This window comes from Saimiri boliviensis, chromosome 7 (genome assembly GCF_048565385.1).
Source record: "Saimiri boliviensis isolate mSaiBol1 chromosome 7, mSaiBol1.pri, whole genome shotgun sequence".
NCBI lineage: Eukaryota > Metazoa > Chordata > Mammalia > Primates > Cebidae > Saimiri > Saimiri boliviensis.
In genome coordinates, this window is record NC_133455.1 from 72,361,055 (window position 1) to 72,388,625 (window position 27,571).

At 51.7% G+C, this 27,571-nt stretch overlaps 1 protein-coding gene across 2 annotated transcripts; it reads right to left on the reverse strand.

Moving 5' to 3' along the window:
* Positions 1-801: 801 nt before the first annotated feature.
* CTDSP2 (CTD small phosphatase 2) lies at positions 802-27,432 on the reverse strand. 2 transcript variants are annotated; one of them, XM_010337259.3, is made up of 8 exons: positions 26,865-27,432; positions 11,156-11,304; positions 8,547-8,603; positions 8,011-8,112; positions 7,398-7,454; positions 5,369-5,461; positions 5,044-5,229; positions 802-4,865 (listed from the first exon to the last, which is right to left on the reverse strand). In XM_010337259.3, the coding sequence occupies exons 1-8, from the start codon at positions 26,926-26,928 to the stop codon at positions 4,740-4,742; spliced, it is 834 nt and encodes a 277-aa protein (XP_010335561.1). In that variant the 5' UTR covers positions 26,929-27,432; the 3' UTR covers positions 802-4,739. The 2 variants fall into 2 exon arrangements, with proteins under 2 accessions (XP_010335561.1, XP_003926550.1); XM_003926501.4 differs by having other exon boundaries at positions 8,565-8,603; positions 26,865-27,431.
* Positions 27,433-27,571: the final 139 nt, after the last annotated feature.

The window sequence follows — 27,571 nt, forward strand, 5'->3', positions numbered from 1 at the left end:
GCTTCTGGCATTTCTCAAAGGGAGGGGAAGTCTGGGAGAGAGGCCAGGAGAATTCTATTAGGCCCCAGTTTTGCTCGTTGGGGTCTCTACTAGTCATACTGTAAACCATTCGATATTTGAGTGCCCACTGTGTGCCAGGAACCATGCTGCACTCTCAGCTTCAAGGTTCCCGGTTTGGGAGAGTGAGTCAGGAGCAGAGAAGAATCAAGACTCCATTCCCAGGGCTGGGTGTGGTGGCTCATGCCTGTAATCCCAGCACTTTGGGAGGCGGAGGCAGGCAGACCACAGGACTGAGGTCAGGAGTTCAAGACCAGCCTGGCCAAGATGGTGAAAACCCATCTCTACTAAAAATACAGAAGTTAGCCTGGCACAGTAGTTTCAGCTACTTGGGAGGCTGAGGCAGGAAAATTGCTTGAACCTGGGAGGCGGAGGTTGCAGTCAGCCAAGATCACACCACTGCACCCCAGCCTGGCCAACAAAGCAAGACTGTATCTCAACAACAACAACAAAAAAGACTTCATTCCCTCAGGGCTTCTGGTTCATGCCCAGAAGTCAATAGGACATCAAGCATATATGCTTGCTAAGCGCCCGACTGCAATGGGGTTGAACACAGCAGAATCTTGTGTAACCTTGAGGAGAAGCCCTGTGCAGCATCTGTGGCTGGCCTCCCAGCAGGTGCAACACCCCACTCGGCCTGGGGGTGCAGCTGCTTCATGACCAAAGGGGTTTCAAGAAGAAAGGTGGTGCCTGCTAAGGGCCTGATGAACACCGGCAAGGTCGGCAGCAGCTCACATTCCTGAATAGGTTTTTTAAACCCACTTTTATTAATTAATTGTAAGTAATACAAATATTGCAAAAATATAAACAGACACTTAATGGCGTCCTACATTTCAAGTTTTTGAATACAACAAATTTATCAAACCATGAATCTGTAAGCAAGGTAGTCAGAATCCCATAGCCCAGTCACAGTGGGAAGCAGATCCCCTACCCTCCAAACGGCATCTAGAAGGGGGAAAGCGGCACGAGATGGAACATAAGCAAAGAAGCTCACAAGGCCCAAAGAGAAAGGTCCGCTCCAGCAGCAGGCCCTACATTAAAAGAATGGGGCAGCTGGCCCGACCGCTGGCCACCTCCTCCCTGGCTGAATGTACATATTTACTGGCATTTAGAAAAAAGGAGAAAAAGAACTAAATCCATTTAGAAAAAAGGGACCCAGGGAGAACAGTGGTTAAGTAACCCACTGAGGAGCTGAAGGACTTACTTTCTCGTATAGTTAGCTTGGCTAGGACACTGGGGGCCGAACAGCCTTCTGAGAGGACTTTCTTTCTAAATGAGGCCTCAAGAACAGGCACAGGCAGCAGAATAGAATTAGCATCCATTTCCCAGGGAAAGACTGCCTTTAGACTTCCCATGCTTTTAGCGCGAAGCAGCGTCTGGGCCACTGTTACCAGAGATGAGTTTATACATTTACAAAATGCTAAAAATCTTTGGGAGGCAGGAGGGAGCGAAACAGAAGGTTCCAGGTTAACCGAAGGCAAATTCACTCAACCTCTCTAGTAAGGGACCCATGGGCCTACAGAGTGTCCCCTCTACAATGTGCAGAGTGGAAACCCTTACCTGACCCTTTTCCAAACTGGTCCTGTGTCCAAAGCTCCCCCTATGAGAGGGACACGAACATCAGGCTTTTGATTTAGAAGCCCAATCAGAGAGACACACTGTGTCCCTGAAGAGGCACCTTAAAAGAACTGAACCTGGCAGGTAGGCAGATTCCTGGCATGGCTTGAATTGGTGCTGACCAGGCATGGTGGCCTATTGCCTCCCAAAGACCAGTCTCAAGTGGGAGGGGCTGATAGTGGGAAGCCCTAAAACAGAGTCCGGGATGAAGTCACCTCCTCCCTTGCCTTGCCCTCCAAAATTAAGTCTGGCCCGATTTCCGCTGAGGAGCAAATTTTACAATCATGCCTCGCCCTGACACATGGTGAAACTGGAAACCCGACAGCAAATAATGACTAGGCTGGCTCTGGTCCACATGAATGGACCCTACCTAGGATTGGCTGAGTTGCTTCTCTGGGGAAAGTGGGAACAGCATTGCTGTGGAGGAGTTGCAGGTGGGCAGGCAGGGTTCTGATGGGAGTGAGGCCTAGAAAGCAGGAGCTTCATGCAGACACAGCAGGGACACTCCCACCAAGCCATCCTGGGCTTTGATCATGGGTCCCAACCACTCACTTGGACAAGCCTGTTAGGAAAGGGGGCAGCACATGCTCTTCCATCTGGAAAAACATGGAGATCCAAGAGAGGGCGGAAAGGGTCCTCGCAACTCAGTCAGCTTAGAGCCTCTTATTGCTTATTTAGTCAGAAAAGCCTGGCTGGGCCCAGATGGCAGGTTTAGCCAAGGGCTAACCCTTAGGGTGGGGCTTGGAAGAGAGGCCACTCCTGCAGTACTAGGATAGCAGCCTAGGCCAGGCCTTGGGTCCGAAGCCACAGCGGGCTTTAAGGGTCTGAGATCCTGCTTTCTTTCAGGAGATGGTACTCCTGGTTAGCAAGTGTGGCCCTTTTCCCTTTAGGTACAGCAGGACCCCACAGGCACGATGCTGGGGGAAATGACCACATGAATTTTGGGGGACTCTGTTCCACTTTATCATACCAAAGAGAAAGACAAGGCCTTAAAACCTTGGGACAAGGAGGGAAGGTGGCACCACTACGCTAGAGAAAGATGCCAACCAGCCACTGCTGACAGCACCAAGCTGCTGCTCCACCACATGCTTTTCTTGAAACTCGTTTGTTCCTGAGGCTGGACCTAGGGTGTGGAAATGGAAGGGATGGTGGGGAGGAGTCCTGAGTGGGTGGTGTCCCTGCACCAGAAGCAGTTCACAAATGCTTTGTGATACCTGCCTCCAAGGAACACAGCGACTGGAGTAGGATCTCCCTCCCACCCCAGGAGGAGGGAGAGAGGGAGAGAACCCCACCCACCCCAGGGAGGCCACGATTAAGGCAGTGATGCTGTGGTGGGGCTCCTTTTTGGGAGGCCCTTGTGCTCCCAATTACAGCAGCACTTCCTCTTGTTTTCCACCCTGGGAAAACTTCAACTTCGTGATTTTTTTTTTTTTTTTTTTTTTTGAGATGGAGTTTCGCTCTTGTTGCCCAGGCTGGAGTGCAACGGCCCGATCTCGGCTCACCGCAACCTCCGCCTCCTGGGTTCAGGCAGTTCTCCTGCCTCAGCCTCCTGAGTAGCTGAGATTACAGGCACACGCCACCATGCCCAGCTAATTTTTAGTATTTTTAGTAGAGACGGGGTTTCACCATGTTGACCAGGATGGTCTCGATCTCTTGACCTCGTGATCCACCCGCCTCGGCCTCCCAAAGTGCTGGGATTACAGGTTTGAGCCACCGCGCCCGGCCCTCGTGATGATTTTAAAGCATTCAATATTAAGAATCTTTGAGCGCAGGAGACACCCAGAGTGCAGGTCTATGAGGGGCTCACTCCCTCCTGTTACCAGAGGCAGGAAGCATGCGCATTAAGTTGGTAAATGGCAAGAACACTCATTCCTCCTCAGCCCAGGAAGAGCAAGAGTTCTGGCCCTTGAAAGGAAAAGCAACAGCCAGGAAGGATGAAGGCCGGAACGGACAGAGCTCGGTACAGGACAGGCCCTGGGGGAAGACACAACAGGAAAGAGCCCTGCCCAAGAAATGGGAGGGGCTGGGGCAGCTTAGTTCTTCCCAGCCTTTGGAACGCAAGTCCTTGCACCAGCACCAGCAGAGAATCCCTGAAGAGCAGACTTACGGAAATGATCCCGAGCTCAGCTGATCCACAAGCCCTGGGTACACACATGTCCACGCTTTTGAGGATTTGTCTTTTCCCTGCACCCCCAGCACCACCGACATTCATCACAGGCCCAGGACTGTAGCTTTGTCAGAAACAAAACAGGCCCAACACTCTGTGTTTAGAAGAGAATTTTAAAATAGAGTCAAAAGAACGGAAATCAGTTATCTGTCCTCTTCCCAGGCAGGGAGAAAACCTCCTTCCCCACAGGTTTGAGACTATGGCTAGGTGGTGAGGAAGGCAGGCTCAGCACCCCAGCCTTGGGGAGACACAGAAAGGGCCTGTCCCAGGCACTCAGCTGGATGCAAGCATAGCCTTTGGGCCACAAGCCCTGATGGCCACTGAGATGCTGGTCTGGAATCAAGTCCTCATCTTCCCAGAAATGTCATCTTTTGTCTGCAGCAGCTGGCTGGAGGATTTCAGAAAGGTGTGTGCCTGGAGAACCCAAAGGCATACCTTCCTTTCTCCTTGGCATAGGCCTTACAACACTGAGGAAAGGCCGTGGTTTGGCAATGGAGCCTTCAATAGTCTTCATCCTTTTAGAGCTCAGTGGCTCCTAGGATGACAGGAGAGGAGGCAAACTCACTTGGGAAGTCTTGATCTTTCAGCTTCTCCCCCAGTGAAACACTACATGCTGGAGCCACAGTTCATGGCAACACACACACACACACACACACACACACAATTCTCTCAGTCACACACACATGTTGACAACTTGGCGGCAGGTAGCTCTGGGTATCGTTGGTCTGGCACTTGCCCACTTGGCGTCTAGGTTGTCTTAAAGCTCTTTCCAATCACTTCTCACTGTTTCTGGGCCGTGTGGTGAGGTGCTCCAGCTTCCACTCTGTCACGCTGATCATAAAGGCACAGTGTGGGAAACTCCCCTACTGGGATGGCCATCGCCTGGAAGCAGGGAAGGCTAAGGGGCCCGCAGCTGCCCAAGGCTGGTGTAGACGTCCTCTGCTCCGCTCAGCTCCTCAAAGATTGGGATCAGGTTCAGCAACTCGGTGTCTGCCATGTCATCAAACCAGGACTGCACGGGCACCTGGGGCAGGGAAGATGTGGTGTCAGTCTTGAAAGTGCTGCTTCCCCGCTCCCTCCCCCAGAGCCCTAGAGGGTGACTGGGTCTTCCTGGAGGGGTGTGCTGCTTTGGTGGAGCCCACAGTTCCACAGCCTGCTTCCTCTCCCAGTCCCTGCCATGGACACGTGTCAAGAACACTCACTGCATTCTCAGGGTGGAAGATGTAAGAAGCAGGCGAGTTGTCCAGGATGAGAGTCTTCCTCAGGTCCCTCCCCAGGCGGCTGAGGTCCTTGACGTAGCAGCCCTGGTGAAACACGCAGGACTCACGGAATAGGCGGGCCCGGAACACCCCACAGCGGTCCAGCAGGTCCGTCACAGGGTCAGCATACTAGGAGGAGAGAAGATGCCTAAGTTTGGATGCAGTCCTGGTCCTCCTGTGGCACCCTGGGTACCAAAAGGGAGCTGCTGGACCACCTCTGTGGCCACCACACCCATGCGTCTGGTTCTTCCCTCCCACCCCTAGGTACCTTGGCTAGGCTGGCAGTGAAGAGAACACATTCAAAGAGTTCCCCCATGCGTCTCAGGAACTCATCCACATAAGGCCTCTTGAGCACATACACCTGAGGAAGAGCAGAGCATCCTGTTGGAGATGACCCTGTGATGAAGCTTGGAAGTACTGGGTACCTTCACCAGTTACACAGACAGCAGTAAGGAGCTCTCAACCCCTGCAGCCCAGCCTCCTGGACTACCTGGCTAGAAGCCTGTGGCCCCACAAACCCGGGGAACTGGCTGCACCCCCTTACCAGGCCACCAATGAATCAGTGGTCCCAACCTTAACCTGGCTCAGGAAGAAGCACATACACCATGTCCCGGGAGCCATCTGTGTTTCCGGCGGCGGACCATCAGCTGCCTCCAGAAACAAGTAATCAAGAATAGGCCTCACAGATGGAAACAGCCTATCCTGGATTACTTGAATCCAGCCACAGCCTCTATGGAAATTTTCTCTCCTTGGCTCCGGCAGGACAGTCTGTCCAGGTCACCATCAGGCTATGAACTGCACCAGGAAGAAGTGACTTTTTCCCCCCAATGACCACAGACTAGACACTCTGCACCCCTGATTTTGTGCTTGCTCCTGCCAGCCACTCCTAACACCTGTGTCCACCTTTATGATCTTGCACATTTTGGCAAGTCCTTTGGCTACCTGACCCATCGGTCTGCATACTATTGCTTCTCTGACTCCAGCCTACACAAGGGCTACTGGAACCATTTCCCGAAAGGTCCTTTTACTTATTTTTTAGAGATGGGGTCTTGCTGTGTGAGGCCAGTCTGGTTGTGAACTCATGGGCTCAAGTGTTCCTCCTGCCTGGGCCTCTCAGAGTGGTGGGATGACAGGTGTAAGCCACAGCACCTGACTCCCAAGGCTCCTTTACCCACATTACTCCTGAGCTCAGAGAGAGTCAGCCTGCCACGACTCTCCTAGAGTGGACCTTAATTGGCCACCAACTCACCAGACCCCTCGGAGCTCTGCTCCAGGCAGCCACAACTGCGCTTCTGTTAGCCTGCCATTCCCTCCACCTCCAACAGGCCCCTTCCTCATCCCAGCTATTCATCACGTCCGGCATCCTTTCACCATTCTTTGCTCAAAACCTACCTTGGGCAGGTAGTGCCCCCTCCTTTTAATCTCATCCTTTTAAAAATTATACATACCCTTCCTTGTTAGCCAGGAGTTCACAGTGTGTATATTCCTGTTTGAAAATATGCCTTCATCTCTTCCCCAAGGGTTTAGCACATCCCTATGCCCTCAGCTAGACTGTAAAGGGCTGCTGGGCCAACTCTCGTGCTGGCAGCGGGGCCTGGCGCTGGGCCTGGCAGGCCTTCTGAGCATGCAAGCGGAGTAAATGGTCTTTCACTAGCAACGTCACATGATCCGGGACTGCATGGGCTACAGGCTGGGGCCTGGTCTCATTTAGATGTGAGTGCTCTTTAAGACACATACCGAGCACTTCCTCAGGCAGAATCCAATGGAGTAGGACCCCAGGGAAGACAGAGAAGTCTTCACAGAGGAGGAGATGTCTGGGCTGGGGAGGAAGAAAGTCACTAGCTATTCACAGTGGGGGATCATGGGCAAGAGGGCATTCCAGGCAGAGGAAACGGTTACTACTGGTTTCTTTGCCCGTAACAGGCAAAGAGATATCCACTCTTAAGGAATACAGAAATGTAACAAATCATTTAACAGCGCTGGCCATGTGAGGGGACGGTGGTTAACAAATGATAGCTATTATTATCATTAAGTAAGATGTAAATTGTTCTTTTACACAGCTTGGTTGCAAAGAGAAAACAAGGGTGACAGCTGGTGGGGGATATAGGGCTGAATTTCCCTAAGATGAGAAAGCCTTGAGTGTGAAAGATACCAATAAAGCAGGGAGGCTGAAGTTACAGAAAAGGGATCAACTGACGGAACACAAGCCCTGAGATGGGTGAAGGACCCCAGGACAGGTGGAGCAGAAGGCAGACCCCCCACCCTCTGGACCAGGTGTGGTCTGGCCAGCAGCTCACCTGGTGAGTGGTCCCTTCAATCTCTATAGGCACTATGAAGTCAGCATTGTTGATTGGCTGGAAGGCAGAAAAGTTAATGCTGTCAGCATGGCAAAGAAACATGAAGCCCCCACCATACCTCTAGGTGGGTGGGAAAAATAGGTATGAGAGACTCTGGCCACCCAACAAAGGGGTTCTCACCCTAGTTCAAGATGTGATATCCCATTCTGGTTTTCCCTACTCCTTGGCACCCCAACTCTGACAAATTCTATCTAAATGGAGAGTGTCAGGTCCTGAGTTTCCTCATCAGACAAGCAGGGGCAAGGGTCAAAGGTGATTCAACTATTATCTGAGGCCTGCCCTGTACAGAGCCCTGGTGGCTCTCTGTGCTACGTGGCTCAGGGGCAGATGTGGCCTGTTGGGTGTGATTGAGGATCGCAGCCTTGGAGGAACACACAGGGTTCCAACTCAACATTCTCCAGTGGGGCCTTTAGATACCTGTGACACCAGGGTGGCCAAAATGCCAGAGGCCTGGCCTTCTCCCTTCTATCCTCACCTTTAGGCTGCCTTACACATCTGTTATCAGATTCACAGAAGGGCCCAAGATAAAGGTAGGAAGCTGACGCTGAGTTACCTTAAAGGAGCTGTGCACGAGGGTTTCGTCCAGGTCAATGACCACACAGATCCTTCCTTGATCTTCCTCTGTCACCTCTGGGAGCAGGCAGGTCCCCGGGATCTAAAACCAAGCCAGGTTGCTAAGATCTGCCCACCAAGAAAGCCCAATTGTACCCCTTGGCATAGCTATGGGAAGAGCTGGGCTGTTTGTGGAGACAGAATCACCAACCCAGGACAGGCACCACTTAAAGGACAAGAAGAGAGGAGGTGGTTGTTTCCTTGGTTTCAGCCTCCCAATGGGACTATTAAGTGATCTGGACATTGGAGGTGGTGGCCAGGGCTGGTGTGGGATGGACAGCAGTTGTGGGAGTAGAGCATGGAGCACCAGCTGTCCCCTAAAATCTAACGCCTTGCACACGGTAGGCCCTTAACTAATATGGGGAATAAATAGCTTCCCAGGGCAGGGAGGTAGCTGATCAGGCACCAAGGAGTGTGGGCAGCATCCTGCCCGTGGAGCTGGCAGGGATCACAGGCTCCTGGCTTCTGAGTACTTACCAGGCCAGAGTCACGTACCTGGTAGAACTGGTACTGGAGACACTGGAGCAGATCTGACTGTGGAAGAATAGGAGGTGGTCAGTGCCATCTCATCGCCTTTCCCACCCCATCCAAACCCACTGCTTCTGTCTCAGGCCTGGAGGGCAACTTTCTCCCCTAGATCCAGTCACCTGGAAGCTCCTATCGTGTCAAAGCTGACTTTTCTTAGGAGTGGGACAGGAAAAGGGAAAGGCTAGAGCTTCCTTCCCACACTAGGCCTGATGAAGGCTGGAGAAGACAAGTGCCCCTGTTCTCAGTAGCCACTGTCTCTCAATTGGACAAAGTGAGGAACAGGGAACTCAAGTAACTGATTCAGGGACACAGAGTCAGAGGCAGAACCAAAATCTGAATTCCTCATGGTGGCAAACTCTTGCCAAGTCCTTAAATTCAAGCTTCTCTGAGAAGATGCTGTTTTCTATGCCCTCCTTGGGGATTACATGGGAGAACAAGCCCTACAAAACATCAAGTAAGCCACACTGTGGGTACCCAAAGTGTGAGGGGAGGAGGAGTACAGAGATCGGCAAGCCCCCCACCCCAATTTTTGCTAATAATAGAAATGTTAGGCCGGGCGCGGTGGCTCAAGCCTGTAATCCCAGCACTTTGGGAGGCTGAGGCGGGTGGATCACGAGGTCGAGAGATCGAGACCATCCTGGTCAACATGGTGAAACCCTGTCTCTACTAAAAATACAAAAAATTAGCTGGGCATGGTGGCACGTGCCTGTAATCCCAGCTACTCAGGAGGCTGACTGCCTGAACCCAGGAGGCGGAGGTTGCGGTGAGCCGAGATCGCGCCATTGCACTCCAGCCTAGGTAACAAGAGCGAAACTCCGTCTCAAAAAAAAAAAAAAAAAAAAAAAAGAAATGTTACGGTTTTAAGTGTTCCTTTTTAAAAAAAAAAAAAAAAGACGAAGTCTTGCTCTGTCACCCAGGCTGGAGTGCAGTGGTGCGATCTCGGCTCACTGCAACCTCCACCTCCTGGGTTCAAGTGATTCTCCTGCCTCAGCCTCCTGAGGAGCTGAGACTACAGGCGCATGCCACCGTGCCTGGCTAATTTTTTTTTTGTATTTTTGGTAGAGACGAGGTTTCACTGTGTTAGCCAGGATGGTCTCAATCTCCTGACCTTGTGATCTACCTGCCTCAGCTTCCCAAAGTACTGGGATTACAGGCGTGAGCCACCACACTCAGCCTGGTTTTAAGTGTTCTTAATGAAAACTCTCAAGAAAAATTAAAATCCTGGCACTTAGATAAACAATGTTACATTTCAGTGTACTGCCTTCAAATCTGTCAGCAGACTTTTTCCATAATGCTATACAATTATACACTCTGACTTTTACTTAATGTTGCAAGTCAATACTTCTCCATGCTATTGAGAAGTCTGTAAAAACTAATCACTCAGTAATACTGTCATTTTGTTTTTTGTTTTGTTTTGTTTGTTTGTTTGTTTGAGATGGAGTTTCACTCTTGTTTGTTTGTTTGTTTGTTTGAGATGGAGTTTCACTCTTGTTTGTTTGTTTGTTTGTTTGAGATGGAGTTTCACTCTTGTTACCCAGGCTGGAGTGCAATGGCGCAATCTCGGCTCACCGCAACCTCCGCCTTCTGGGTTCAGGCAATTCTCCTGCCTCAGCCTCCTGAGTAGCTGGGATTACAGGCATGCGCCACCATGCCCAGCTAATTTTTTGTATTTTTAGTAGAGACGGGGTTTCACCATGTTGACCAGGATGGTCTCGATCTCTCGACCTTGTGATCCACCCGCCTCGGCCTCCCAAAGTGCTGGGATTACAGGCGTGAACCACCGCGCCTGGCTACTGTCATGTCGTATTTTATTTAACCGTTTACCCCATTGCAAAATGCAGTGATTTTTCATTGATGTATGTCTTTAGCCTGGTTTTGAGAAAAAGGAAGGACAACCAGACCTCAATGTTTCAGAGAAGTACCACTGGCTTTAGGGGCAGAATAATTTTTGTTGGTTAGGGCTGGCCCCACCTGTGAAATGCGGGACATACAAAAATACCAACACGTTTCCAAATGCCTTGCACAGATACAGGTGAGAACTGCTGACAGGAGTTCTAAGAGCATGGTAGAGTTTCACTCCCCTAGTTCCCTGTAAGTCAGGTAGCTTGGAAGGTAGCCTTGCATAGTAGAGAACAATAAGCACAGGCTTCACCGAGATCCAAGTTCAAATCCTGACACTACCATTAGCCATGAACTCTTCAGGTGCTACATAAGCCCATTATCTGCAAAGTGGGAATTCTGTGATCTCCTTACAGGGCTGCTGGCTGATCACATGAGACAATATATGCAAAGCACCTTGCATAGTTCCTGGAACCTGGAAGGATCAGAATCACAGGGGCCCTCAGAAACCACAGGGACATCTGGATGGCCCACACCGCAAAAGGGGAAGCAACAGAAGGGAAATGAACTACTTATGGAAGGATGGAGGAACGGCCTCCTCTCAGCCAGAAATCTTTGCAACCTCAGGCAAGGCTTCCTTGTCTGGTTGCCATCGTCAGCAGGGATCTCCCACTAACAGTCCTTTCCTTGCTGGGATCTCACCACCCCAACCCAGCTACCTTAGCAATGGTGTTCGCTTCCTCCTTATACGCAGCGAGCTCAGTGGAGCAACTTGACTGGCCAACATGCTGGGCGCGAAAACAGCAGAAAAGGGCCTTGAAGATGTTACGTCCACGAGGCTTCTTAGGAGAGGACTTGGAGACCAGGCCTGGAGTGGAGAGAAGGTCAGGGGCTTTAGCTCTAGAAACATCAGTTTCTGTCCACAGCTTCTATCATGCCCATATATCTCTTCTAGTCCGTAAGCTCCAGTAGGGCATACAGTGTACGCCTCGTGAACAACCATATACAGTTAACAGTGAAACATGCATGTTTACTCCAGCCTTTTCTCTTTAAAGCAGGAATGTCAGGAATCCCCGCTCTCTGGCTTGGGAGACCTGAGTTACAGAGGATTTGTCTTTCATTCCATGGGGGCAGATGGGGCCAGGCATAGAATCCAGGCGTTCTACTCTGGCTGCAGCACACCCAAAATTAATGCACAGACAAAAATCCTCCCTAACACTAATTCCCAGGAAGACCATCGGTTCTGCCCTTCAAGTTAGTGGAGATGCGGTTCTGTTCAGCATCAGCTTCCCTAGATACTGGGTCAGTGGAGGCAGAACTGAGCCTATTTTGCCTAAAAACTTCAGGCTAGAAACAAGAGACTAGAACTCCAGAGCAGCCCCAGCCCCAAGGAAAAGCTACACTTTTTGTGCACAGCCTTGTCTTCCTGCTATACTCCAGCAGCTCTCTTTAAGCCTCCTCCCCACACAGATACCATGGATTAGCCCCTTGGAACACATATACACAGCCTTGGCTCCTAGGCTGACAGCCTTGCTTTTGAACTGCAGCTGCTTAGTCCTGCCTTGATCATTTGGGCAGTGGAAACAAAGTCATTTTAATAGACTTAGCAAGACAGCCCCAGAAGGGCCAAGCAGATACCAAAAAAGCTACGGGCATTACAGGATCAACTAGAAATCGACTTCAGGTATCTTTTATAAGTTCCTTTTGCTATAGATGAACTTTTCTGATGACTGCTGAGCACCAGTGGGAAGATACGATGGGCACTGTGGCCAGGAGGTGGCGCTGCACAACCACTCACAGAATGGTCCTAGGTCACAGGTCTCTTCTCCAGAGGGTCTGGAGTATTCCAGAGCCTGAGCAGGACGTGGGCCTGAAGATTAAACCCAAGCCATCCCAGTTTAAAGCACAGGGCAAACTACTGTGCAGGAAAATGGATGCCAGAAATGCCTCTGTGGGGGAAAGAAACGAAAGCAGAATGTACCATGAAGAACAAACCGCCCTGTGTTGTTCCTTGAGAAAGGGATGAGGGGAAGAGGAAGACAAGGTTTGGGCTGCCCAGGAGCGACTCACCCAGAACGTGCACCAAGGTGGCCCTTACAGAAGTGGGTGATGGGAGAGCCATTTAAAATCCAGCTACTGGGCTGCCTGTACCCCCTGGAGAGGAACAGGGAAAGATCAAACTATTCCCCGGGACCAAGTGTGAGAAAATGGCCTTTATACAGCAGTTGGACAAGTGCAGTCAGCATCACCCCTAGGACAACAGACTCAGCTCTGCCTCAACAGAAAGGCAGAGGACTTCCTGCTGGTGCTGGCTCAGCCTCCCCTACTGGCCGGTCCAGAGCCTGTATGTGCTCTCCCTCTTTCCTCCCTGGGTTAGGCCAGATTCCTTAACATTGGTATGGCCATTGGAAACCTTTTAGAAAATGACTGGGCCTTTCCAGCAATTAGCCTAAAAACCTGGACATCACTTTCAAGCTCCTGGCTCTGAAAGAGGAACCAAGATTTCTAGGGCAGGGATTTTGTCAAGAAGTTGTGCTGGGGACATCCCCCAGAGCCCTTTATCGAGGAGAAAAAATTCAGAGCAGAGCCCAGCGCTCAAAGAGACCAGGATAAGCTGGGCACGGTGGCTTATACAGGAGGATTCCTCAAGTTCAGAAGTCAAGACCAGCCTGGGCAACATAGCAAGACCGCATCCCAAATTTAAAAAGAAAAGACAGGCCAGGCGTGGTGGTTCATACCTGTAATCTCCACTTTGGGAGGCCCAGGCAGGTGGACCACCTGAGGTCAGGGCTTTGAGACCAGCCTGACCAACATGGCAAAAACCCATCTCTACTAAAAATACAAAAATTAGCCGTGCATGGTGGTGCACACCTGTAGTTCCAGCTACTTGGGAGGCTGAAGCAGAAGAATCCTTGAACCTAGGAGGCAGAAGTTGCAGTAAGCCAAGATCAGTCCACTGCTCTCCAGCCTGGGCAACAGGGCAAGACTCTGGCTCAGACCAAAAAAAAAAAAAAAAAAAAAAGACAGCAAGACAGAGGTTCCTTGGACTTTCTCTCCCTATTTCTATGCTGAAATTGGAGGGAAAGGACAGCTTCCCCACCTGCCTGTATGGCTCACGTTAAATTCTAAGCCCAGGGACTCAGGGCAGATGCTGACACAAAGCTCCAAGACCAAAGCTGAACCATTGCTTTTCCCTTTGGTTTATGGTTTCTTCATACAGAACCACAATCAGAGGCTTAACCCGGGCACAGAGCCTTTTACAAAAGGCCACACACCCTGGGCTTTTCCTGAAGAGAGGCCATCAGGAATGCACTCAGCATCTTAGTGACAGGCACTGTGAAGGTTGAGTAATCCTGAGGTAGGGGCAGAGGGGCAGCTGGCTGGGGGCAAGATAAGGCCTGGCTTGTGCCCACTGCAGGGAGCATAACAGGCAGAAGCACCCCAGTCCTGGACAAGGAGGGAGCTTAGACTCTGCAGGGGATGAGGGCCTTCTCAAAAACACACTGTGGCTGGCAGCCGCGGGCCTCAGAGACCACAAATGCCTTGACCTTGGGGGCAGGAGCTTGAAGCAGAGTACTCCAGACCTAAGTCGGCAAGGACAATACCTCAGGCATCCCTCATTCCCCACTCCCGTGATGGGGCCCTGCTTCCCCACATCCTTTTCCAAGCTGGCCGTCCTCCTTACCTTTCCAAATACTATGCCAGAGAATTCATCAGAATGCATCAGCCTCCCCGAGCATGGCTGCCTCCCTGCAAGGCCTGCAATGGCCCCAGCCCAGTGCACTCATCAGCCTCTGTGACCCTCTTCGTATCAGGTGCTCAGTAACTTTGTCTGCCTGAGTGAATGACTCCAGGGGCCTCCAGGGCCTGTCGCATCTACTGAGCTAGGACCTGGGGAAGCCTCCACTAGTTTGTAATAGCCCAGAAGAGTGAGATAGAGAAGCCTCCTTTATGTGAGAGGAAGGTGAGGGCCGAGGGAGCTGGACCCGTGAGGCAAGTCACTGAGTCTTTCTAGGCCACCGCCATGTTTATGGTACATCAAGGATGTGCCTGCGTTAGACACTTGACATCATTACCTCATTAAACCTTGCTATTAACACTTTGGGACTAGTTCCCCATTTTACAGAAGGGAAACTAAAGCACTGAGAGGTTAAGCAACCTGGGTCACGGTCTTGCAGGTAGTATGACAGCAGAACCAGGATTCAAACCCAGATCTGCCGGAACCCAGAGTCCAGGCTCTTAACCATTACCCTGTATAAGGTCTCTGACAGTTCAGGGACATCATACACATTTACTCATGCAACAAATGAGAAGTGTAGGGGACTCTCGAGGTACCTTATTGAAAACATTTTTCTGAGACAAGAGTCTTATATCGTGCAGGCTGAAGTGAAGTGGTGTGATCATGGCTCACTGCAGCCTCAATGTCCCAGGCTCAAGCAGTCCTACCTCAGCCTCCCAAGTAGCTAGGACTACAGTCTTCTTGGGAAATCTTGCTCCCCTCCTCTCTAGGATGAGCTGGTAAAAGACCAGTTTGGGGGTCTAGCCCCTGCCCCTTACCCCATGTTTTCTTGGGCACACCATCTAAGTCACAAGGGGTGAAACAGCGCAAGGCCCTGGGATTCCACTCCAGGGAATCCACCCCACCCCTGCCTGCACCTGCTCTGACTGACAGATGCCTCTGGGAGATCAAGATGACAACAGGGGAGAGGGGGAGGGAGGGGATGGAGCCAGGAGCTTTGGTCCAAGACCTGCATTGTTCCTTGGATTTAAGGGTGAGGGAACCACAGAGTTCAGAGCAGGATCTGAAACTTGTGTCAAAGAGCCTTTCACATGGCTCCTTTCAGCCAGCACTCAGCATTGTGTCCCTGACAGCCAGGTGCAGGCCACCCCCTACCCCTCTGTGTGCGACGGGGAGGGCACAATATGCCTTTCCAGGAGACGAACACCGGGGACAAGAGGATTTAAGGCCCAGAGAGATTTACTTCTTTTTAAAAAAGAAAAAAAAAGGTCAGGTGTGGTGGCTCATGCCTGTAATCCCATCACTTTGGGAGGCTGAGGTGGGTGGATCACCTGAGGTCCAGAGTTCGAGACCAGCTGACCAACATGGAGAAACCCCATCTCTACTAAAAAATACAAAATTAGCCAGGCACGGTGGTGCATGCCTGCAATCCCAGCTACTCGGGAAGCTGAAGCAGGAGAAGTGCTTGAACCCAGGAGGCGGAAGTTGTGGTGAGCTGAAGACTGAGCCACTGCACTATAGTCTGGGCAGCAAGAACGAAACTCTGTCTCAAAAAAAAAAAAAAAAAAAAATTGGGGTCTCACTATGTTGCCCAGGCTGATCTCAAACTCTGGACCTTGGGGGATCCACCTACCTCAGACTTCCAAAGTGCCGGGATTACAGGCGTGAGCCTCCACGCCTGGCACCCACAGGAAATTCATTGCACATGGTTTCCCCAGCCAGGGAGGGCAGGACTCTAGCAGATGCCATGCAGCCCTACGACCAGTGCTCTCCCTCCTTCATTCCCTGCTACCCTCCGTGGATACCCAGCCCTGCTCTCCTGCCCAGAGGCAGATGTGCTTCTGCTTTCCCTGCCCCAAACATTTTGTTTGGGGCTAGATGTCTGAGAGGACCAGCACAGACCCAATGAGGGAAGCCAGGCCAGCCCTCCAGCTCACTGCTGCAAGGCTTCCTACTGAGGCGGGGTGTGAGAACAAGAGGGGATGTGAGGCGTATGCCCCCACTGAGGATCATCAGGGTTGGGGTCCAGGCTCTGCCAATTACCGACCCGGCCATACAGCCTCTTGGAGCCTTAGTTTCCTCATCCATAAATTGGGATAACAGCAAGCCCTCACTCAGAACTGAAAGGATAAATGAAGTTAGAGAGTAAGGCATTGCGCAAACTCTAAAGCTAAACGCTGTGCTTGTTTTAATTAATTATCCCAGGGGAGATGAGCACTAATTGGCAACATCATGGGCCTCATTCCAGGAGGCCAGCAACAGATCGGGAGCCCTCCAACCAGCATCACGTGGATGAAGCCCAAGAAGAGAAGATGAGGGAAAGCTGCCTGACAGCTCTGATCATGAGCAGATTTCAGAAAGTCAATACAACCGCTATACCTTCTCCCCAATCCACTACGAAATTTGTTCTCCAGCTCACAAGCTCCCTGACTGGTATTCTGTGAAAAACGACAAGTAAGACTGTTTCACTTGAGACAAAAATCATCCTCTCCCCTGGTATTCACACCCACCACCCCCAAGAAGCACCAGGTTAGACACTATTTGCCTCTGCCTCTTAAGAAAGGTAAGCATTGGCCGGGGGCAGTAGCTCAAGCCTGTAATCCCAGCACTTTGGGAGGCCGAGGCAGGTGGATCACAAGAGCCCAGGAGTTCGAGACCAGCCTGAGCAACACGGCAAAATCTTCTTCTCCAAAAAAAATTAGCTAGGCGTACCTGTAGTCCCAGCTTGGTAGGCTGAAGTGGGACAATAACCTGAGCCTGGGAGTTCGAGGCTGCAGTGAGCCATGATCTCACCACTGCACTCAGCCTGGATGACAGTGAGATCCTTTCTCAAAAAAAAAAAAAAAAAAAAAAAAGTGTGTGCATGTACAAACACGTGTACACGTGCACACGTACACACAAATGAAGACCAGAGACAACAAATAGTGACCAGGACAACACTATTTTTAATCTTCTGAAAGTCAAGTCCAGATATCACTTTTGTCAACAACACAGCTTTGTGTCCCAGCAAAGAAACTCCTCGCACATCCGCCTGGGACTGGCAGAAGGTAACCTCTGAGGCTATCTGATTTTAATAAGCCCATTCATGTAGAAAGTTGCTTTCTTTCTTGGTTCGTCCCCAGAAGTACTTCCTTCCCCACCTCCCATCCCCCACAGCGAAGAACGTAGCCTGGCTATCACTATAAAATGGCCCCTCTGAGGGGCCTCCTTCCTCTCAGCTATTGGAGGAAGGAGAGTATTTGGAGCATTTCCGGCCCTTCTTGGCCAGCTGCCTGGACCCTGCAGCCAAGACACATTTGACTGGGACTCCCCCATGGAGAGAAGTCCTCCTAGGTCCTCTGCAAGGGGCATCTGTGCCTTGGCTGCAAACAGGCCCTAAAGTGCCAGGTGGACGGAAGAGCTCCTGGGACCAGCAGGTGAGTCGGCAGGGAACAAAAGAGGGTGAGATGCCTAGACAGCCCCCTCACACAAAAGACTGCAAACAATGGGACGGTGTACTGCTTTCACAGCGCTGACCACTGACACTGTTCTCTTCAGCTAACAAGCAAGGCAGGGCTGGACCCAGCTTAGCACCAGCTCCCAAAGTTCCAAAAAGTAGCTGTGAACTGTGAATCTAACTGCATGGACTTTTTTTTTAAAGAGCAATTTTATACTTTGGGAGGCTGAGGCGGGTAAATCACCTGATGTCAGGAGTTCAAGACCAGCATGGCCAACAAGGTGAAACCCCATCTCTACTAAAAATGCAAAACTTAGGCGGGTGTGGTAGTGAGTGCCTATAATCCCAGCTACTCTGGAGGCTGAAGCAGGAGAATTGCTTGAACCCAAGAGGTGGAGGTTGCAGTGAGCTGAGATCACACCATTGCACTCCAGCCTGGTAGACAGAGGAAACTCTCTCTAAAATAAAATAAAATAAAATAAAATAAAATAAGAAAGCATTTTTGCCATGCTGTTTGGCTCACCCCAGCATGTTCTATGCTGGTACCCTCCCTGCAACCTCCAACTGGGGCAGCCCTACCTAAGCCAGTGTCTCCATTAGTTCCCTTTCCCTCGGCAGGAGGGCTCCCTACATGGCTGTCTCTTCTTTCAGACCTGAGTCCTTAGTGCCACCTGTGGGGCGAGGGTCACAGGTCACACACGTTCTTGTTTCCTGCCTTTCCTCTGCACCCTTCAGCAATCTGGTCTCTGACCTCAGCAAGGGAGGTCAGAAGACTCAGTTTTTTGAGCAGGGGATTTCTGGCAACTTCTAAAGCATGCTGATTTCAGAATCAGCCTCTAAAGGAGTTACTGCCGAAACACCCTCCTGGGCAGCTCCAACATACTTTAAAAACATTCTGGGTTGGGGTGGGCCTCCAGAAGTAGTAGGTCCTGGAGCAGAGACAAAGGAGGCATTTCCTCATAGACAAGGCAGCTGCAGGCTCAGCCCTACAAGCCCCACTCAAGAGGACTCAGGGGATGTCAGGAAGTGATCTGATGGCGCACAGGACAGCAGGGGACAAGCCTAAGAGGCCATCCAGAAAAACTTAAAGGGCTGGATCCTGTCCCTGCCTCAGCAGGAGGCCCTGCCCTATGGAGCACCAGCCAGAGCAAAGGTATCATTGTAAGGGACTGGAAACCAATCTTGCCCCCCCTGGAGCAACCCCTCCTTCCCCTTAAGAAGGTGTAGAACAAGCCCCTGTGGGAGGGACTAAACACAGACACCCTCTTAGTGGCTGTTTCAAGCTCCTGCCTTGGTGCTGCGCCCTTGACTCCCAGAATGCGTAGAAATAGTTGAAGCCTAAAAAGAATCCAGTGCTTCTTTTTTTTTTTTTTTTTGAGACAGAGTTTCGCCCTTGTTACCCAGGCTGGAGTGCAATGGCGCGATCTCGGCTCACCGCAACCTCCGCCTCCTGGGCTCAGGCAATTCTCCTGCCTCAGCCTCCTGAGTAGCTGGGATTACAGGCACGTGCCACCATGCCCAGCTAATTTTTTGCACTTTTAGTAGAGACGGGGTTTCACCATGTTGACCAGGATGGTCTCGATCTCTCAACCTCGTGATCCACCCGCCTCGGCCTCCCAAAGTGCTGCGATTACAGGCTTGAGCCACCGCGCCCGGCGCTAGTGCTTCTTTCCTTCCAGGAATGTAAGCCTGCTTTAGGCTGACACAATCGTGAGATGGAGAAAGCTGTGAGGACACAGGACAAAGCAAGGTATCTGCTCTGACCAGGGAACAACACAGTGGTGACACAAGGCTTGTGTTCAAATCCAGGCTCCGCCATGTGTAAGGTATGCAGCCATGGGCCTCAGTTTCTTCATCTGTAAAATGGGAAGACTACCTATTTCTCAAAGTGTCTGAATTACAAGGAGCTTAGGGGCTGTCCAGGTCCTAATAAAAGCTTGGTAAGTGTCAACTGCTACTCATTAAGTGCAGAGCACTTTCATATTCCTACGTCAGTCTCCATTTCAAAATGTTCACACTAAAGGGACCACAGAGATTTCTTCTAACTCATTTCAGAGGTTACCTCATTTCAGAGGTAGTAACGGGGCCAAACCGGAAATGATCTTTTCCGGGACTCCACAAAACCAATCAGTTGCACACACACAGACACACTCATTGAGGTTGGCCAACCAGTTCCTCCTTCATGTGGCTGACCTGTGCAGAAGGACTGGAAGGAGTCTGCCAGGGAGACACCCATCTCCAGGGACATTCACCTGCTCCTCCCACACGCCTCAGCTTCACCTAGGACCAGCCAAGCCGTACAGGTGAGTCAATCTGAGAAAGCACTCATCTGCAAGTCAGGAAACCCAGCTCTGGCTCCAGTTCAGCTTCTCAATAGTTCTGTGGTCTTGCTAGAGCACAACTCTCTGGTGTTGTTTCCTCATATGCCAATCTGGAAAGGTTTCCCCTGTATGGTCCCTTAAAAGGTGGCTTCATCTGAAGCATGAACTCAAAGGCACTCTAGAAAGTGAAATGCCAGCCAATGCAAAAGAGAGGCAGCTGGGTCTGAGTTAAGGCCTGACTTTGGAGGGGTCCGGCTGACACTTGCTGTGTACCCTTGGGCAAAGTCCTTCCCTCTCCCTGTGAAGGTTTCCCTTATCTGTTAAGTGAGGTAAATTCCTCTTATTGGAAAGGAAAAGTTGTCAGGAGAACTAAGTGAGATACTAAATGTAAAATGCTAGGAATAGTACCTTGCCTATGGCAAGCACTCCATAAATATTGGCTGTAACCGTTACTGGGTAAACAAATATCATTACTCTGTCCGTTTACTCAGAAAACTTTAGGACTCCCTTTGAACAGCCACAGATCTTAAACAGCAAAAATGGACCACAAGAGGAATTTTTCCTGCTCGGGGCAAAACAGGCAGTTGGGGCCACTGCTGTGCCTACCTGGCTCTTCTCCAGGGGCACCTGTCAGAACCACAAGGAGCATTTGGAATACATGTGTGCCTGGCCCACCTGCCCATGCGCTGATTCAGTAGATTCCAGGTAGGGGGTCTGTATTTTTAGCAAGTGTCACAGGAGATTCTGATGTGTGTCCCTGGCCAAAAGCTAACATCTAAAGATTGCCAGGGTCTTTGACTAACCCTTCCAGGGCTAGCAGGCAATTCAGCCAAAGTCTGAATTGCCTCTCTCCACCACCATACCTGATTGGCTCAGTGTTTCTGCAAGCCTTGCAGGACTCAGGCCCAGGGTCTGTTTTTTTTCTCTTGGGGTAGTTGTTCCATGTGACATGAGTCAGAAAACCTGGATCTGCTGTCTCTACCTGCAGGCCCCTGTTCCTGTGAAAGAGAGGTCCTAGCTCTATTCCACTGTGGGAACAGAAGAGCTGGGATCTACTATCCAGGAAACAGGCAGTTTGAGCCTTTCCATGAGTCTGCTTAGCTCTCACTAGGATTGGGGCTGTATTTGTTCCCTGAGAACAGTGTGGGTTAGGAAGAACAAATTCAACAGGATGGGAAAAGGTGTGGCAAAAAATAAAAGATGGTACAGAATAAAAAGAGTAAAAGCCAAGTCTGATTTGGGGGGATGGGATGGGAGAAGGACTAGAGCACCTAGGAGGGAAAAGGAAATGTTAGATCCACTCAGAGATCAGGTTCAAGGCTGTCTCCTAGAACTGCTAACATAAAACAGGGCATACATACTTTTGCCTAGAGGGAGGCTGTGGCGCTCACTGGAGTACCCTGTGATAACAGATCCTGGCTCAGGCATTCTCAGACCTGAAGGGCTGGGCATTTTGCCAGAAAAAGAAACTCCATTCTATTTGGTCTCTGGTCCAGAGATGCTTTCAGTTTTAAGAAGTCAACTTCTCCACTTTAATTTCTAGTTATTTCTTTGTAAGATTCGCATGTTAATGCACTCATCTGCATCCCAGTTGAGAACTACTCCTCCATTTCAGAAGAGAGAGGGAAATCTGTCAGGGCCACACCCAATCCCACATCCCCAAGACAAGCAAGTTAATTCCAGGCTTCCCCAAGCTAGCCAGACTAAGACAAGGTGAAAAGCGGATCAATGCCGCTTTTGCACTTTCTCAATGTTGTACCCCAAAACAACATCAGCAAACAAACAACTGAAGAACACCTATTTCTCTTCAAACCCCATTTTCTTTTTCCCCTCTTGCTATTGAAATCACCTAAAAGAAACCTGAATCTCTGAGTTCATTAACTCTCAAAGCAAGCAAACAGTAAGGAAACGTAGGATACAGTTGTCTTGAATATTCGTTATATCCAAATCTGAGGACCTCTAAGGCAGTTTAGACTTTAGAGACTCAAGGGCATATGCCTGGCCTCCTCCCACCCCCAGATACCCACGCACCAGACAGAATGGCAAAAGCCCCAAAGCCCAGGCAGCTAAAATCACATCCCAAGTCACACTGGCACAAAGGAGGGGTCTGTGCAGCAGGGCTGTTTGTAAGCCTGAAAAGTTGATCCTTCCAGAAGGCCCAAGCCCCTACAGTCAGTGTCCCCTCTGACCCCCGACCACCTGTCTTGAACAATAAAACCCGTAAGACTACGTGCTGTTTACACTGTGTCCTTCGGGGAATGGAGGAAGGCGAACAGAGTAGTCTCACTATATAAAAAAGAAGGACATTAATATTTATCAAGCACCTACTAAGTACCAGGTATTATAGAAGGGTAGACATCATTAATACTATTTTATAGATAAGGTACTCAGAATACTAAACTGATTTGTCAAGTCTCACTGTAAATAGGAAAAGAAGAGATTTGAACCCACGCCTGGAGCAATTTTGTTTCAGAAACTGCTCTGAAGTAGCAATAAAAACTTTAGCCACTATTCCTGACCTTGTTCCCACTTCATCCAATCCAAGAACCAAACTTCCCATGATGGGAGGAAAAGACAATACCCCAAATTATCCAAAAGCTAGCAAAAACAAAACAAAACAAAACAAAAAAAACCGGAGAAGGAAGAGAAAGGAAAGAGAAGCTATGTACTGAGTATGTACACACATACACACACAATCCCGGATATACTTACATATTGTCTTTCTTTCCCATACTTACTTACAAACACTTTAATTCTCCACAGTTAGGTTGGGAGCATCAATTCACCTTGGCTAGAAATGTGACTTCTATAGTATTTGACCATTTTAACAAGATCCATGATAAGGGATTTGGAAGGTCCCACTGAGAGAAAGGATGAACCGGCACCTCTCAGCTACCCAGTTTCTTTAAGACCTCTGGTTGAGAGGAGAGGACAAAGGAACACCCCCACCTCTGCCATCCCCTGAGGGATTTTTCCCAGCAATTCCAGTGCTGCTCAGCGGAAAGCTCTGCAAGTCAACTGCAAACACCCGGGCCCCAGATGTTAGGCATTTACAAACTTTGTAGCTGAGTTATCGGCACTCCTTTGGGATTTTGGGGACAGGAGCAAACACAAGCTTCAGTCACCATGCAGGCTCCAATCCCTACCCCAAGATGGGGGGAAAACTCCAAAGGAGATGCAGGAGGGAGCCTCAGCAGTCACTGTGAGAGCACAAAGAGGCCAAGACCCAGGGTAGGCAAAGGAAGGTGAGAGGCAGGAGCAGCCAGCTATAAACAGGCAGGTTTCCCACCCACCCCCCACACAGTGAGCTATGGAAGGAAGCTCCAGCAACATTCATGTCCAAGCTTTTCAAGTTAAAGGCTTAGCTGTATCTACAGTCATGGGTTTCTGAACAACTTCTTGAGGGAATAAGCCAGAATTTCTCCCTTATGCGGATAACAAAAGAGCTAGCCATCCTGAAAACTTGCCACCTCCTAACTTTCAGGGATGGTCAGTCTCAGAAGAATCCTTGCAATTAGCTATCAGAACCTGTCCAGTTCTGCATGTGAGAACGTAATCCAAGGCATCATTGAGAGGAAGGGGGGCATCAGGATTCATGGACAACCAAAACATCTCTGATTCCTCCAAGAAGCGTGTGGGTCACTGAGAACTCCGGAAGAGGCTGCCTCCACCGGGTCTCACTTCACGTTGGGAGGTTACAGGGTGGGTCTTGTTTCCTTGGCTTTTCCCCATCTAATTCCAAAGCCAAGGTTACAACCAACCTCTTAGCAATAGGGTGACAATCTCATATAGAGCTGCAATAAATGGCCATTCTTGCCAACCAGATATTAACGTCTCTTCTTTTCTTTTTGATGTTACACACAAGCCTGTCCTTGCTGTACCAGAAAGCCATTTCACCCATCTGTCTGAGAAGATGATCCAATTTTGGTGCTTTTATCATCAATGCTTTCAGCAACTTTGTTCTACTTCCCCTACTGTAATTACTTTTGAATCATCAACACAACCAGCCAGCCTTAAACCTCAGAGAACAGAATGCTAAAAAAGAAAAAAAAAATCTGCAATGGCAAGTAACTTCACTGAAAAGCCACCCAAGCTAGGAGCCATTTGTTTTTCTCCAGAAATTTACTTATATTAATAAACTGCTTTACACTCCTTCTTCCCCTTTTTCCAAAGGCAGGCAGGGCACGGAGATGGGATGTTTTGGAGAGGAGGGAGTGGGGAGAAGGGAGTGGAGAGGAGGGGGTGGGGAGGAGGAACTCCAAAAGGAGCTAATTAAAACATCTGCTTCCCCAGTCCCCCAGCTTTTGGTTTTGAAGATGTAGGTTCTGTTTGTAAATGATGTGGGACTCAGAAAGTTGGCTTAGTGGTTGCTGGGTGCCTAAGCAGCCCAGCAAGAAAGCATGGCTTCTCTGGAATGCAATCAAATTACGAGGGCAGGCCCACCCCCAGCACAGTACCTCAGGCCTGTAATCCCAGCACTTTGGGAGGCCCTTTGGGAGGCCAAGGGGGGCTGGTCACCTCAGGAGTTGAGAACAGTGGGGGCAACATGATGAAACCCCGTCTCTACTAAAAGTACCAAAAAAAATTAGCTGCCTGTGGTGGCGCACACCTGTAATCCCAGCTACTCGGTAGGCTGAGGCAGGAGAATTGTTTGAATACGGGAGGTAGAGGTTGCAGTGAGCCGAGATCCTGCCACTGCACTCCAGCCTGGGTGACAGAGTGAGACTCCATTTCAGTTAAAAAAATAATAAGAATAAGAAAATTACATGGCGAGGGAGAGACCCAGTGGCTGCTGGCTTGAGAATTCAAGGGCTAAGTCTTGAAGGACAAACCACACACACGAAAAAGGAGAAACATTAACTCCAAGAAAATCCAACACCAGCAACTTAACACTGTCAAGCCAGTTGCTTTGCTTTCTGCTGTTCTCTATTCTGCGGCCTGCCATTCACCCTGGTGGACGAAACTTACAGCTCTGATTTACAAGACGCCTCTGCGCAGTCCAGCTTTCCCTAACTCCTGGCGTGGCCCCAAGATGCCCTAGGCACCCTCCCGAGCCCCTGCAAGAGAGGAGGACCTAGTAGGGGAGCACAGGGTTCCCCCACCCGCGCTCTTCACCACTGGCCCCTCTTGAATCCTTCCCCTCTGCCTAGTTCTTACGGTCTTTTCCTGGGATGAGGTTGGGAAGGGAGTGGGAAGAGTCAGGAGTGAGCTATAAACACAGGCAGCCTCCCTCCCTTTTCTAGCCATCAGCACAGTTGAGCAGCCAGTAGAGGCGGTGAAGTTGCTGCCTGGGTCACAGCCTGGTTACTGATGCAGCCAGGAGAGCAGAAATCATGGCAACACCGAGGTCAGGAAGGCCGGAGCCTTCTGGGGGGGTTGGGATCTGAGTAGGCAAGGCTCATCCCTCCTCAGGGCAGGCTTATTTAAAGCCCAGCCAGTGATGCAAGAGGAACACATTGCCTCCTCCTCCAACTCCCCCACCCCCCCAGCTCCTCTCGTTCCACTGAGAGAATTTCGGAGGCTGATACCACCAACTCAGCAGCTTTGCCCCTAAGGAAGTTGGGGGAGCTCCTTGGAACGTGAACCCCAAGAAGTAGTGACCTGCTGACGAATGCTGCCAAACAGGGAGCCGTGGGGCGCACTAGGCGCCGAAGCTGGCCGCCTACCAGGCTCTAGGCCTCAGTGTGTTCAACTGCAGCACCGGCCCCTCGCGCTCGGTGGAGGAAGGGCGGGAGCGCTCCCAATTCGGCCGCAGGAGCCAGCTCCCGCCCCAGCCTCCAGGGCCAGGTGGCCCCGGTCCGGGAGCTCTGCCGAGAAACGCCACACTCGTCCTTACACCCCGCGGAAATGCTGCCCGCTATTTTGGACACATTCCTCAAGGCCAGAAGCAGAACGTGGCGGAGGAGGAAAGAGTTTCGAGTCCCCCACTGTGACCAAACTAAGAGGTTCCACCCTCGGGCCCCAGCTTTTTCCCGCCCCGGGAGAGGCCTCGAACTCAACCTCACCCCCGCGAGCCCCCCCTCACCTCCACCTGACACTCTGGCAGCCGGGGGCCCCCAGCCGCTGCCCACAGAGAACTCGCACTTTTTCGCTGCGCGATTCAGAACCACGCCGGGTCTGATGCCATCCGGCGAATTATGTAACCAGGGACACCGCTCCCGAGCTAAACAAACGCGGCTCTGTGTGTGCAGCGGCGGCCCCGGGGGAGCGCACCGGGCAGGGAGGGGCTCTGGCCGGGCCTCGGGGTCGGGCTTGTTTGCTCAGCGAAACCGGCCAGAGGCAGCCGGGCGGGAACCCCGCGCCGCCGAGGTCCCCAGCCCCGCGCTGAGCCGGGGATCCGCCACGTCTGGTCTGCCAGGGCCCGGGCCCCTCCCCCACCGCGACCGCCCCCGCCTCCAAGGGGTGAACTTGGTCCCAAGTCCCACCGGACGGCGTCACCGCCAGCTAGCTGCCGGAGCGACCTCAGGCTTGGGGGGCCTGGAAGGGCTGGACTCCAGTCCCGGCTCCGTTCCAGCTGGGGGCCCCTCCGTCCCCTTCCTAACCCCTCCCCGCGATCCCGGGGCAACCGCGCGCGGCGGTGAAGGAAAGTGACGACCCCAGCCCCCAACTCCGGAGGGGGCAGACGCGAGGTGGCCCAGTGCTTCGAGAGCGATCCCTTCGTCTCTCAGCCCCGGGGGGAGGGGTTGCGGGACAGGGTGACAGCTGCGCCGATGACGCCCCGACCCCTCGGGCGCCGGGTTCCCGGGCCCCGTGCAGCCCCCACGGAGGTCTGAGTGCCAACCGGGATGCGGGGGCGGATGGACCGAAGAGGTCCAGTCGGAATCGCTGGCTCTGAGCCCGGGAGGTCAACGGCCGAGACCTGGGTTTGGGGCTGTGCTAGCCCCCTCCGCGCCCGGGGGCGACGCAAAGTTTTGGGAAGTTGCTGCCCCTACCTTGCTTGGTGAGCACCAGGGCGTCTTCCCTCCGCGCCTGGGTGATGATGGAGCCGTGTTCCATCTAACAATCCCGCGGGCCCGGGCTGGCTGGGCGGGAGGACGGGCGGGCGCGCGGGCTGGGCTGGGGGGCCTGGGCGGGGGCCCGCTCCGGCTCCCGATACTCCGACTTCCACAGCTGTTCACATCCCCCCTCTCGTTTCCTCCCCGGGCCGGGAAGGGAGGCGGCCTGCACGGAGGGCGGGCGGCCCGGGCAGTGGCTCCCCCGGGTGCCCCCGGCCCCGATTCCCCGGCGGCAGCTCCGGGTTCCTCAGTTTGGGTCCAACATGGAGAATCCGGAGCGAAAACAAGAGGAGGAAATGGGACACGGGGCGGTTTCCAGGCTCCCCCCTCCCCTCCGTACTCCAGATAAACAACCCGCGGCTGCAGCGCCCACCCCCGCGCGCCTCGGGGCTCTGGACTCGGCCTCTTCACGGCCCGTTGGAGCTTCCTGCTCCGGGACTGTATCCTAGGTCCCGGGACCCTCCACCTGTGAGCCGCCGGGGCTGCGGACAGTCCGGAGCTTTGCTATTTTGTTACGGAAATAGCGAATCACTAAGGGGGGTGGGGTGGAGGGCGGGCAGGCTGGCGGGGGAGACTTGAAACCGCTCCGGTGCTCCGATTGGCTCTCTTGGAGGAAAGGGGCGTGGCCCCTCCTTACTATGCGG

What these genes read in the sequence shown, in the direction of transcription:
- CTDSP2 (XM_010337259.3), bottom strand. Translation starts at nt 26,928, where the DNA reads ATGGAACACGGCTCCATCATCACCCAGGCGCGGAGGGAAGACGCCCTG. An exon ending in AAGCGAACACCATTGCTAAG is followed by an intron (nt 8,604 to 11,155) that starts GTAGCTGGGTTG and finishes ATTCTTCCACAG; the next exon opens with TCAGATCTGCTCCAGTGTCT. An exon ending in TCGTGCACAGCTCCTTTAAG is followed by an intron (nt 7,455 to 8,010) that starts GTAACTCAGCGT and finishes TCTGCCTTCCAG; the next exon opens with CCAATCAACAATGCTGACTT.